This window comes from Topomyia yanbarensis, chromosome 3 (assembly GCF_030247195.1).
Source record: "Topomyia yanbarensis strain Yona2022 chromosome 3, ASM3024719v1, whole genome shotgun sequence".
NCBI lineage: Eukaryota > Metazoa > Arthropoda > Insecta > Diptera > Culicidae > Topomyia > Topomyia yanbarensis.
In genome coordinates this window covers 68,236,389-68,250,509 of record NC_080672.1, presented here as the reverse complement: position 1 = coordinate 68,250,509, position 14,121 = coordinate 68,236,389, and the positions used below count along the sequence as shown (strand labels likewise).

Sequence of the window (14,121 nt, the reverse complement as noted above, 5' to 3'; positions counted from 1 at the left end):
CGGTAGTTGGTTGCGATGGGCCACCAGTAGCTGGGGCACTTTTGCGGACCGTCATCATCGCCAACTGCTTTCCTCCGGTGGACTGGCTGCTTGCTAGTGCTTGAACGAATACGAATGATGAGAAAAACCGACCGACCAATATTCATATATGAAAACACGAGAAAGCACTACTATCGCTCTCCCGCTCATTTTCGTGCCATTCCTGTGCCTTTCCTTTCCGTTCGGCTACCAATACTAGCATAACCAAAACGAATATTCTGTCTTTCCATCGCCTTCAATCTAGTGGCCAGTGCTAGCAAACTTGCATGTTCAGTTTTTCAATAACAACATTCAAACAATATTTTCAAAGAATGTTGCAGATTTGAAAAGAAGGAAGGAGAAGATTTTCACAAATTTAAATTCTTTTGTTTTATTTGTTAGCGCTGATAAAGGCTATTTAGTTTGCTACTAGCAAGGAGCTGCACAAACAAATCGATTTATGCAGTTAATCAACGGAGGCTGCCAAAAAGTTCGAATAAAAGCATGCGACTAGTGTACTTTGCATGTTCTATATTTTATCAATACTAGAGAGGATCAATAAAATAATTCAAATTGTTATAGCGACATGCAATTGTGGCAACACTGGCCATGAGATGGTGGGGGAACACGCACATTCGTTTTAGTTATGATGGTAGTAGCAGCAGAAAGGAATGGAAAAGCAGTGCACGAAAACGAGCGAGAGGATAATTTAAATTCTCTTTCTTTCTAACTGCATTAAATGATTTTTTGTGCAGCTCCGTGCTAGTAGCAAACAAAATGGCCCTACCAGTGTCTGATTCGTGAGATTGTGAAGGATTTCAAAGTCGAGCTAAGCTTATAAAGTTCAGCCGTAATGGTACCCGAAGAAGCCAGTCTTGTCGTTTTGTTCGAGGCTACAAAACAGTTCGCCAGGCACGTAACTATCATGCCAAAAATATCCAACGATCCAGCGCATCACCATCAACACCAACGCCGATACCAAAGGTTCTTTTCAGAACCACCATTATTACCATAGAGAATTATTTGAAAATTTCCCATTCTCACGTGATTCTGTTGAATATTATTAGATTTAAATTAACGTCTCGAATTGAAATCACGACGCTCCGGTTATGTGACAGACATTACCCACCCATCTTTTTTTATTGTGACCACGACACCCCATTTCAATATTTCTGAATGAACAGAAGGTCGAGTTTGGAAAGTTTGTAACTTTCATTGTACTTAACCAAATTACACAATGTTCGCACTAATGATTCAGAAATATGATCAGGAATCTTCTGTTAGATTTGTAAGTATGTATAATTTACATGAATAAAGAAAAATTGATTTTCAGGAATCAATTATTATCTGTTCTTCCATTGGCCAGTACTACGCGACTTCCTCATGCTAACAATTAATTTCATCGTTAGCCATCTCCCTCACCAAGGCCAACAACGCCAACAAAACCGGTCCTTTTCAGGACCACCATCATTTTTGTAAAGAATAATTTGAAATATTCCTCGCCCAAATCAGCTTTTGTCCGAAAATCCTAATGAGTATCAACATATTTGAAGAACGTGTTCCTTATGTATTCTACATCTCTCCGGTTATGTCGCAGACATTACCCACCCATCTTTTTTCGCCAGGGAACTCTCCGTTAGCGTAAGATAGATTCACCGCTGGGGACTAGACTGAGTAGACAGCGACGAAACACCACTAGTCGCGGGTCATCGGCGCACCAGTGCACCGGATACCCTGCTTCAGCAGAATCGCCGAACTGACCTCGGCACCTAGCTGATTAGCTCGATCTCGGGAGAACTTCTCTCGCCGGGGAATTCTCTGTCGGAGTAGGTCAGGTCCATCGTCGGGGACTGGAACCAGTTGTTCGCGAACAAGTCGAGTACTGAATGGACCACAAGGAAGTAGTGCTAAATGGCCCAAGAAGAGAACTACATGGCTTAAAGGAGTTGCAGTGCTAAATGGCACCGGTTACGGAGCCAAAGGGCTCAAGAAGTTGTAGTACTGACACCAAATAAGAATCGGAATCGGGAGAACTTCTTTCGTCTGGGACCTCTCCGTCAGCTTACAGTCAGATTCACCGCCAGTAACGAGACCCTACTCTACCGGAATCGCCGAATTGACCGCAGCACCTGGCTGGTTAGTTCGAACTTCTCTCGCCGGGGAATTTTTTGTCGGAGTAGGCTAGATCTATCGTCGGGGACTAGACCGAGTAGTTCGCGAACCAGTCGGAAGCTCAACGAGGAAGTGGTACTGAACGGCACAAGGGAACTGAAGGGCTCAGTAAATTAGCCAGTTTGAAGTTTGCCGCCCAGATTGTCCTCGTGGGGGAAGAGCATTAATTCTATACCAACAGCTAGCTTTCCTACCTTCACTACCCAAACCCGTTCCCTGAATTGGTTTTAGAACATTTTTTTCCTGCTCAGAATGTTTTTGAACATTTTTTCATATATTTACAAAAAAATTCATATACTTCCCCCCCCCCCCCCCCCAAATTTTATTCCTACGCACTTTGAGCTGCAGAAACTCCATAGCTGGTATATGCAAAATACCGAAAATATGAAGGCTTGATCTCTGAGAGTAATATTTACGATTAAAAAAAAATAATGTATCATGTACGGCAGATCCCGACTGACTAAGAATTCACGAATATGGACATTGCTCGGACTCTTGAGGAATCTTCTGACCAAACAACATGCTCGATGTAATTGGTAACTCTTACCACACACGCATAGTTCACTATCCGTGATACCAATATGAAAGGGATGTGCATATGTGTATGACTTCTACGAAAATTTTCTTTCATGGGCATTTATTCTATGCAGAACGTGTAATTTGAATCTACAGGAAATATAAAAATTAATATCTTGCGCACGTGGCTTTAGTAGACTCATTATAATTAAAATGACGCGAATTTTTATTTGTTCTGTTTATTTCCTTTTTATTTGTTGTCTTAAAATCACTAATTATGAATTTGTCCGTTTGTTACGGTGTTTGCTTAAAACAGCTAATCGTTTTTCTTAACCGCTCGTTTAATTATCAGGGCGGAAAACGGTCAATTATTTCAGTATTTGCTATTATTGTCCATTATCGTGCTCGATGGTAATTTATTTTGTTTGTTAAGGAAATATCCCACTTGGTTTTAATTTACTCGTTTGTCAATTTAGGCTCATAAACGCCCGCTTTCATTCTCGGCTACAACGCAATGAAATGCCGGCCCTTTCTTCATTCAACGTGGCTCCCTTACCTCTTTCACCCACTCATCATGCGGACGAGGCACATTGACGGGAATAGTACAACAAATACAGATTTATGTTGAAAGATTTTTCGAATTTTATAATATGTACGGCATACGAAAACAAATTGGTACACATTTTAGTTACCGGAAATTTGAAAGGAAAAGAACTTATCAATTTTTTTTATTCTTTTTTTGTGGTCTTTAAATGGGCCGATATGATTTTTTTCCAGGCAACACCCTGTGTTACCTTACGTAGCAGGCGATGAAAAAAATACTAAGAAAACGCAAAGCAAAAATGTACCATTGCTAATCAGTGCATATTTTTCGGGAAACTGACAGGCACTTCACCCAATCCGTTGTTGACAGAGGCAACCACTAAACATGAAAGCCCATGTTTTCATTAAACCCACAGCAGACAGGTTAATCGTCGTATGAAGAATAATGGTGGAACTGCAAAGCCTGCTTTCGCCGCCACTCACTTCAATGGTCCTTGAGGTAATACGTGATGGATGATGACTGCCAGGTATAATTTATGTACCCTTCTCGTTTGTTTTTCTTTTTTTTCAGTGGATTTATTAAATCTAGCGCGTCCCGTGAAGTTACCCGCAGTAACATCCTGTCATGTTTTATATCCTTCTATTCCAGACGTCTGGGTGGAGATATGCCGAAAACTGTAGGATCTTATTTTATGACTGTAATGAAGACCAATTTAAACAATTTTTGTTTGTCAACGAAACCGTAACTGTCGTCAAACTATTAATTTTGAAAATAAGGGTTAGAAACTGGTTCACCTCAAGAAAAGACCACATTAGTTCGTACTATTAAGTGATCCTCTATTTAAGCAAAAGTCGTCCTCACTAGTTTGATTGCAAGAAACTTTTATCAGAGTGGAATGTTCGCGTTGGTGTCTAATTAAAAACGAATCCATTTCACAAAGCAAATGACGTGGAAACGACTGTTACCTCAAAGAAGACCAATGACGTATTGTAAGCGAGATAAATGGATAGCTTCATTGAAGTTTGATAAAAACCAGCAAGCTGTAAATTACCGCTACTTGTCAATGGTTAATGAACTAAGAGCAGGGTACGGCTTCGCATGCGCACAAGCCTAACGGGTTCATTTCAGAAACCATCATTCAGTCCCAGTTCTCAGCCAAACCTCAATCAGAGCGGAAGTGTGTTTTCACCACAGTGTAAAACTGACAAACGTGGTTTCGCCAATTGTAAAAATAACCCTAACGGATCGGAAAAGTGTGGAAACGATTTTTCTTCTATTTTTTTTTAAAGATGAATCACGAGCCAACAAAGTGTGCCCTTTGTGGAGTACCGTCTAGCATGAAGTGTGCCGGCTGTAAACGGACCGCCTACTGCTGTCCCGAGCATCAGAAGAAACACTGGAGGCTGCAGCATAAGAACGAATGCGCTAAGCCATACGAGGTGAAACCGGTTGACTATAAGATATCGCAACAGGCTTTGATGGAAAAGGCGCCTGCTTTAGCGAGGGGCGTCCTGATCAACGTGATTCTTGCGGCAGAAATCTTTTCGCTTGAGCTGCTTCTTTGAAAAAGAGCTTTAGTTTTTTTCTTCTAGTGCAACTTCGCAGTTTCCATGAATAGCTATTATTAGAACCGTATTAGGAAAGTAGGTCGTGATGCTCTCTGCAGTGTGCATTTGAGAGAGGAACGTGAATGCGATGCACTGTGAATGAATGCGGATGCAAGAACGAATGAACTTCATGGGCATGTTTTGTGTTGAGCTCTGTGAACGGCATGTAGTAACCACTAATCAGTCGGTGTTTGGTCTTCAACATTGATGATGTTGATGATGATGCAATATTGCAACACTTGTATTGAACTTTAGCGCTTCTTGTTTGTGTTTGAGAAATCGATCATCGACTTATTCCAAGATGTTTAACAGTTTAAATTTCGACTCATTGAACAATATGAAGAAATCTATATTCCAACAACATTTTTGTACTTACTCTTGTTTGCAAGAAATCTGAATACCTAACAACACATAGATGGCTTGAAATAATCAGCTAAAAAATGAAATTAGTCCCACAGATATGGACGTATGTCTGTAGTATCTAAAATACATAACTCATTGATATGCAAAACGTGCTTTCAAAAATGGCGTCAAAAGAAGTGCCTGTTAGAAAAGTTATTCAGTGCGGTCCAAACGAAAGTCTGGGATATCTAATTAGAATACTTCTAAAAAAACTTGGCTTATCTGCCAGTTATGTTTACAGTGATTCAAAATCGTCTAATACTCGATTTCCAGCAGATACAAATAAAAAATGCAAATTTCTGTAGAAGGCCAGTTCTTTCTGTTCTGTTGCTAGGCTACTAAAAATGTCAAAAGTTTTTGTGCATAATTCGAAGCACCATTAAAAAATAAAGTGATTGAAGGTAATGACTGTTCCGTATCATAGTGATAGACATGAATGTGAGGGCTAAACACTTGTTCGAACATTTTTTCGTGAATATTTGATCAAATTTTCCTGCTTCATAATGAATGACAAAACTTAGGATGGGGGTGGGCGTAGCGTAGTTGGTAAATCGATTGCCTTGTACGCAGCGCAGCTGGGTTCGAGTTTCGACCCCGCACATAGGGTTAGAAATTTTTCTTAAGAGATTTTTCAAACCCGAAGAGGCGAATGACCTTAAGGTTAAAACCTCTATAATTGTAATAAAAAAACTTAGGACGTAGAAAACTTCAACCAGCTTCATGACATGTTTTCTGTATTGTTATGCAACAAAATTAGGTAACAAAGTAATTTTGAGCGATAGTAAAGTCTAAGTTTCACAAGAAATATTGGGTTTGGCAGGGAATCTGCAACAGTAGATGGAGCAGTAAAAAATTCGTACCAAGAGGAGGGTACCCCAAAATATCTAGCAGGAAGAATGTTAACAGAAACGAGTTTAGTCACTTCTGTGCAGTCATAATGTATTCTTTCTGTTCTTGCCAGATTTGGCATTTTTCACATCTTAATTATAACTTAATGGATGCAATATGCCATTTCAATTGATATTGTGTTTTCGTAGATTAATCCCCCTACAAGTAAGCCTTCAACAAAATCGTAGCTCTTACTTTAAAAGTTACGGTATGTTGTTTTCGGATTACCCTTTGTATTGTTCCGTTCAGTAATGATCCGTTTAAAAACGCCAAATTCTATTTCGATGAATCGAAAACGATGATATCAGGATATTTTTCGTATTTCATTATTCTATCTACTACCGCTGGAAATAACCACCAAAGAATCCTAAGCTGTCTGGATGGACCTTGATTACATATTTATGCAAAAAATTCCTTTTGCGCGACCCTTCTGACAGGTAATTTTCTATCTTCTAAGTATCGGCTCGATCTGGAACATATCCCGGAAAATGAAAAACGAAATAATTAACTCCAAGCAGCGTCGTTTTCGAAATAGGTTGCTCACTGTGAGGTCACTTGTCGAAAAAGTCGATATCGAAATAAAGTTTCAAGTATGCACGCTTACACTGTAGAGGTGGCGTGACATCAAGAGCTGCAATTTCAGTTCATAGTTCTCAGTCACGTTGAAAATTTAAGTAAACCTATTGAGAGTATGCACTTCAAATAATATGCAATAATTTATTTCGGTTTTTTGATCCATCACAACATAAAAGAAGAAAATTTAATTTTTCCCTGCATAATGAATTGATTGAAGATCTTACATAGTTTATTAACAATGAATTAGTAATAATTGGTTTGTATGTCTATCTTGTAGGCCATTTATTTGCTTTGCCTTTGATTTGTTTTAACCTTTGAGATTTCTCTCGGACCGGTTCTTTTTATTTCGCGGGCTGCGTTTTCTGCCAACTCTAATATTTCAGAGGCGCGGTATTCCATTACGACCGCAAACTAGACGGATGCCGCAAACTAGACGGATGCTCCGGTCGGTGCAACAGTCCTTTCTGTTTCGGTACGTTTGGTGTCCCCATCAAATTTCCTTCTTTACCGCATCCATGTGCGTTGCGTATGTGTGGTGCAGCCAGCACGAATGTAACCCACGGATGATACCGTCCTCGTACTGTACTCGGTTCAGTTTAAGTTCGAAGCCAGATAGGCGGGCTGTTCAAGATTTGCGGCTCGGTGCATGTAATTAGCAAGAACCAATCAGGAATGACCTTCAGTCAGATAATTTAAAATCGACCTTTCCCGTGTGTGCATGCTAATTTCAACACATCGGATATAAAAATAATAGTTTGGGTAGGAAAAGGTTTTACAATTTAATTCTTCGTTGATGATTTGATGGCGCTGATAATGACTAATTTATTTTCCAAGGAAAATTTTCTTTGTGTGGGAGATTTTTGTTGCAATTGGCCATCGTTACTGGCACGGAGCTGTACAAACTACATTGATTGATCGTAGCGGTAGAACCCATTCCTGCCTTCCGATATTCGAACAACACAATCGAACGAAACACAAAATGGCGAAACAAAAGACGGACTGCGACTCAACTAGAGTGTAATGATTTTTTTATTCTGATTATAGTGGTTTTCACCTTAGGGTCTTTTCGCGTTAGAGAAATCTGTTTTAGAAAAAATCTCTAAACCTTTGTGCGTGGCTGGGAATCGAACCCAGGTGAGCTGCGTACAAGACAATCGATTTACCAACTACGCTATGCCCGTTCTTTGTAATGAATTTTATTTGGCGCACTTTATCACAGATATATGTATTATGTGCATGTGCACAGATTGCGCCTCGCCGGAATACTAATTATTACAGTCAGTCCACGGAGCCGGCTGAATACTGTGAATAATAATATTCACCTTCTCTCCCGATTTTGAAATGTAATCTTCGGCCATCCAGCATGGTTGACTAATAGAAACCGACTTAAATCATATTTTTTTTGTTCAAGATTTGCGGCTCGATGCGTGTAATTAATTAGCGGTTGCTTCGGGCAGGTGTTTTAAAATTTGGTTTTTCGATGTGCCTGCTACTTTCTCACTATTAAAAATAAAACTAATTGCCTCTGCAAGTAGTAGATAACGACATAAGCTGATTCATCCTCCAACCGTGTATACCTTACAAATATTTCCTTTTTGGTATTGACCAGCTCTTTGAGGAGACGCCTGTACGCTCTAAATAACTCAACACGAATGATAATGAAACAAATCTGTAATGGCCCTATGTTTAAAACTTTTCATCGTGTCAGTGTTCGATTGGTGCACTATATTGACAGCTCTGACTGAGGTGAGCTGAACATTTTCGCTATTTTCGAGCAGTTTTCGAAAGATTATTCAAAGCACAGTGGAATGGAATTTGCATTTCGACTTCATCTCATCTGAATCCGACACTAACTTAGTGACAGGACTAAGCTAGCGCCAAGGCTAGCACCGTATTCACCATAGCTCCAAAACACATTTGTATTTCTGATCAAACCCCTTAGTCCTGCATGACGTCCCGCAAGAAAAAGAGCTCTGATTAAGGTAATGAGAATTTTTGAAATAAAAGCTTGATTTGCCATAGCAATCCAATGCAATATGCACTATGGGTTTTCGTTTTTTGGAGCTATCCCTAATCCGGATACAGCTTTGTCCTGTCACTAAATTCGTTTCGGATTCTGATTAGACGAAATAGAACTGCAAATTCCATAATTAATTTAGTAATGGATAATAGAATACGGTTTTAAACAATTTCTTCTAAATGGAGAAAAAATAGTTTCTGAGCAGGATTCGAACCTGCAACCCTTGGGACTCCGGCCCAATGAACAAACTCTTATGCTATCTCTGGGATGTGATGACGTCCCAGAAAGAACTATAGCCTATAATAACTACAATGAAAACCTTGGTATCTAGCGTGGAGATGAAATAGATCATATGTGTGGGGTGGCAGCTACGCTTGTGTGTGATCTCGCTTTAGAGGCAGGGTAAGGTCACTGTCGCCTATGCGATAATCATGTGTTCTTTCTGCGGCGTCATCATATCCCAGGGATAGCATAAGGGTTTGTGCATTGGGCCGGAGTCCCAAGGGTTGCAGGTTCGAATTCTGCCTCTGGGGGATTAACTCACCAATTCGATATGTTTTCCCAGTTGGATACCACCAAATAGTTTTAAATAATGTATTGGCACTTACGTAAAAAAAGCGAGTTATTATCTTACACGACTTTTCTTCCGAAATATTGAAAAGGGGCCCCAATATTGACGAGTTTCGCGCCAACTCGAATAAATGTTGGCAGCACCCTCTCAGATTTTAATAAAAATTTCTGTACTGGAGAACACAAAAATCCACTTTGCTTTTGAAAAGTGTCCAATTTTTTACCAATTTTTTTTTCAAATGGCTATAATCTAAAAATGACAAATCCTACAAAAAATGTTGTAGGAGTGATTTTCATAAAATAAGTTAAATTTTTGAATAAAAATATTCAAAAAATTGTATATCGACTTCTACACTGAAAAAAATCGATTTTAAAAATTTAAAGTTGGTTTTCAACAAAAACCCATCTTTGATTTGGATGAAATTTTGTTCCAAGATAGGTAATTATGTTCCCTACCTACCGCCAAAAATTCAAGTTAAGCACTTTCATGGAAAAAAAGTGATTTGAAAAAAAAACTTTCTTGCCCAAACATTTTTTTTTTCATTGTATTTTATTCGAAAACTAAACCAATGAAAGTGATAATCATCTCAGAATCCAATTTCCCAACTGCTAGTTGCCTGATACATGCAAAAGGTATCAGTAACGAATTTGGTATAGTATCTCGAACTGGACTGGAACGAGGGATTCGTTTAACGGAGATCTGGTACTAGAATACTTAGCGCACGACCAGACAACACGTTTAATATCGCGGCGCAAAAAGGCGAACAGGTAGACTAGCCCGTCCAAAAGATTAAAGTTTGGAAGAGCAAATTCGGCGAAAGGTTCGAAATGAGGCTGATGGAAAATAAGTTATTTTCATATATTCCTTGATTTTTCCTGAACGCATTTGCTTGCGAACCAGAATTTTCAATGGCCGAAGCAAAGGGTTCTTGAAGGAGCGAACCCCATACATCGCAATTACGGCCCCTGTTTAAGACTACACCATCAATATCTACTTCCCGGGCGGGTACATAGACAAGATATTTCTTCCTACACGGCCAAGTGGTAATTAGTTAAATCTCACATATATCGATGATGTTAAATGGCTTATCTTTGCCCTCATTCAAGTTTGTTATGAATATATACCAAATTCGTTACTGATACTTTTTGCATGTGTTAGGCAACTAGCAGTTGGGGAATTGGATTCTGAGATGATTATGACTTCATTGGTTCAGTTTTCGATAAAAATACAATGAAAAACTTTGCTTGGACAAGGAAGTTTTTTTTAAAACTTTTTTTCCATGAAAGTGTCCAATAATTTTTGACGGTAGGTAGAGAACATAATTACCTATCTTGGTACAAAATCATCCAAATCAAAGATGTTTTTTTTTGCAAAACGACTTTAAATTTTTCAAATGGATTTTTTCAGTGTAGGAGTCGATGAAGATTTTTTTTAATATTTTTATTCAAAAATTTAACTAATGTTGTGAAAATCACTTCCACAACATTTTTTTGTAGGATTTGTCATTTTTAGACTTTAGCAATTTGATAAAAAAAATTGGTAAAAAAAGCATGACCCTTTTCAAAAGACAGTCTAGAGCATTTTTGGAAAAACAAAGTATGCAAAGTTGCTTTTTGTGACAAAGTCTTCATGTACAGAAAGTTTCAATTAAATCTGAGAGGGTTCTGCCAACTCTGAATACGATTTAGCGCGAAATTTGTCGATAATTTTAGGAGGATCAGTGATATTGCAAGTTTTGATAAACCAATCCACTATATCAAAGAATTTCATCTGTCCAGCACTAGGTTCAAACTTTGGCTAAAATATAGGGTGATTTAGAATTTTTAATGTCCCAGGATGCGCTGGGTATTCCTGTCCGGTTCTAAGATTTCCGAGACCAGTAGCTGCCTGCTTTGGTTTTGTTACAGCACTTGCTTAAGTTTTTAAATTTGGTGACCCATCAAGGGTGACTCTCGGGCCTTTACGAGGAGGTTTTGGAGAGATGATTTTCCGCACATTAGAAGATATCCCCGTAATGGGATCGCCACACTTACGCTCTTTGTTAAACAAGGGGGTTCTTGAAGGAGCCTACCCCATACTTCAGCAAATCTCCGCAATTAAGACCATTTTCGGATACTACGCCCTCAATCTCTAATTCCTTTGTAGGTACATAGACACGATACTATTTCGTTAAAAGCTCGAAACAAGCAGTCCTGTTTGCCTGTTATATGTCGCTTATAACACCCCATCTGGTCGGACCTTGGCGATATCGGTCACGGCCCCGAAATGTTTAATCAGATCACGCGATATATACATTATATTAAAAGATTTTTTTTTATCCGGAATAAAAACCATTCACAGACTTGTTGAATTAGTAGGATATAGTTTGCATCAAAAAGACGAATGGTCGTTATTAGTTTTGCCATCAAGTTGATCATCTGGCAAAATGTTTGAATAGTGCTCCATTGAGCCTTAGGGGATGTCGGTCGAGTGAGATGGACTTTTACAAAATAAATTAATGAAGAAGATTGCTTACATGGAATTGATCCAAAGACGGAAAAACCAACTCAATTTTCAATTCTGACCGATTCCACTTCCCAATTGCAGATTGTGGAGCACTCCGAAAAAGCCAAGGTATTTCTCTACTGTCATTTAATGACCTAGATTTTTGTTTCATCTGTTATCGTCTTTTCGTGTTCCCTCAAGCAATGTAGGACTGTATGTTTATCCGGAGACTCTCTGTAATTAAACACCAATGTGAATATCGTCTATGTGTTTCAGCACCATTTCATATTTCCCAAATGCAACTAACTTAAATGTACGCTTTTCCCCGGTCCTCGAACATGATACATGTTATACCATAAATTCACTTAAGACAAATTCCCCTTTCCTCGACGAACGATACTCAGCTCACCCGCAACGAGGAAGTAGGTCGTTACTATCTAGCCACTGAGGAAATCCCAAAAGGAACAATTCTTTTCATCGAAACCCCACTGGTTATCGGACCCAAATGGAACCTGGCCGAGTACGAGCAACGATCGATGACCGTTCCGTGTGTAGGTTGTTTTTCCGACTGTCAGCTAGGTTTGTATCGGTGTCAAGCTTGCCACTGGCCAGCATGTAAACCGGACTGTCCCGGATTGGAGAATGCCAACCTACATGCCCTCGAGTGCGGAATACTTCGGCTTGGCGCGGGACCTAAACCACGGGACGATCCGGAAGCCATGTTCGATTACTATCGGTACGATTCGTTGCTGGTGCTTAAGTGTTTGGCGCTGCAGATGACCGATCGGAAACGGTTCGAGCAGATGATGCAGCTGGAGAGCCACTACGAAGCACGTAAAGGAACTCAGTTCTATAGGGAAGCTGACGAACGGACTGTTCAGTATTTGTTGCGGAATTTTCTGGCCCCGCTAAAGAAATTGGAAGAGAAGCAAGGGAAAAGTGTGCTTCCGATTTGCGACGCGAAGACACTGCACAAGATCAGCGGACTGCTCGAAGTCAACGCAATGGTTATTCCGTTGAGCAACGGACGAGAGATTTGTGGCCTGTATCCGATTGGTTGCATGTTGGAGCACTGCTGCATGCCGAACTGTTTCTACACCTTCAACTGCAGCAAGGGAATGAAACTTACTTTCAAGGCTGGACGAAATATCAAGAAAGGTTAGTAAGATGTCATAATTTTTTTCAAAGATGGTTTTGCACAATTTGATGACTCTTTCAGGCGAACATCTATCTACGACGTATACCCACTCTCTGTGGGGAACCCAACAGCGTCGCGATCACCTGAAAAACAACAAATACTTCTCCTGTGGTTGCCTTCGTTGCACGGATCCTACCGAGCTTGGAACCTACCTGAGTGCCCTTAAGTGCGTTGGCGTAGATGGAAATGCCTGCAACGGATATCAGCTACCAATCGATCCACTGGATGACAGCAGTGATTGGAAGTGCAACCAATGTGCGGTCGACATTCAGGCTGATCAAGTCAACTTCTTGCTGTCGAAAATCGGCGAAGAGGTTGATTTCGCAATGGAGCGTAAATCATCCGTCAAACAAATGGATGATTTGGTGTCAAAACTGTCCACGTTTCTGCATCCGAATCACTACTTTCTGCTTACGCTCAAACACTCGCTTATTCAAATGTACGGTCACATGAGTGGCTACTTAACTGGTCAACTCCCGGATAGTATTTTGAACCGAAAGGTTGAAATCTGTCGGGAGATGATGAAGGTTATCGACATTCTGGACCCGGATTCGTTCCGGCTTAGTTTGTATGCCGCGGTGATCTTTCTTGAACAGCAGTCGGCGTTGATTGAGATTAACGAGCGGAAGATACGCTCGGGTGTTTCGAAAGAGGACTCATCAATACAGAAGAACCATAATGAAGCACTCAATTGTTTGAGTCGGGCGAAAGAAGTTCTTACCTACGAAATGGGAACGCAGCAGGGAAAGAAGATTCTGGAAAAAGTGCTGAAAGCAACGGAGCGGTTAGAAGCGATCTCTATTGGTTAATATACAGCGTTCGATAAAAATGTTTTGTTTTTTTATTTGAATAAATAGTTTAAACTCAAAAATGACGTGTATCACACATTAAACTGAAAATACTTGAATTCCGATTTGATGTCGGTTATGTAAACGCGTTTTATTCTATTCTAAACTTTTTAACTTTTGGCTTTCGAACACCAGTTTCGACCGTACGATAGATATCTTCAACCTTTATGTTTCATGTCCGTAAAAGGCTACAGCGAGCATAACCGATTTGAACATTCAAAGAATATATTCTTAATTCCGTTAGAAATCGGTATAGCACAACTAACTTTCGTGAAAT

General features: G+C 39.7%; 1 protein-coding gene across 2 annotated transcripts; it reads left to right on the top strand.

Moving 5' to 3' along the window:
* Window positions 1-4,416: 4,416 nt before the first annotated feature.
* LOC131691067 (SET domain-containing protein SmydA-8) lies at window positions 4,417-13,884 on the top strand. Of its 2 annotated transcripts, XM_058977230.1 has the most exons (5): window positions 4,417-4,475; window positions 4,540-4,689; window positions 11,901-11,927; window positions 12,203-12,956; window positions 13,018-13,883. In XM_058977230.1, the coding sequence occupies exons 2-5, from the start codon at window positions 4,540-4,542 to the stop codon at window positions 13,803-13,805; spliced, it is 1,719 nt and encodes a 572-aa protein (XP_058833213.1). In that variant the 5' UTR covers window positions 4,417-4,475; the 3' UTR covers window positions 13,806-13,883. The 2 variants fall into 2 exon arrangements, with proteins under 2 accessions (XP_058833213.1, XP_058833214.1); XM_058977231.1 differs by lacking the exon at window positions 11,901-11,927 and having other exon boundaries at window positions 4,417-4,689; window positions 13,018-13,884.
* The last annotated feature ends 237 nt before the right edge of the window (window positions 13,885-14,121 follow it).

Bases quoted from the DNA above. Each gene is read 5' to 3' on its own strand.
- LOC131691067 (XM_058977230.1), top strand. From the start codon at position 4,540: ATGAATCACGAGCCAACAAAGTGTGCCCTTTGTGGAGTACCGTCTAGC. The intron at 4,690-11,900 runs GTGAAACCGGTT...TCCCAATTGCAG, and splicing joins AATGCGCTAAGCCATACGAG to ATTGTGGAGCACTCCGAAAA. The intron at 12,957-13,017 runs GTTAGTAAGATG...TGACTCTTTCAG, and splicing joins TGGACGAAATATCAAGAAAG to GCGAACATCTATCTACGACG.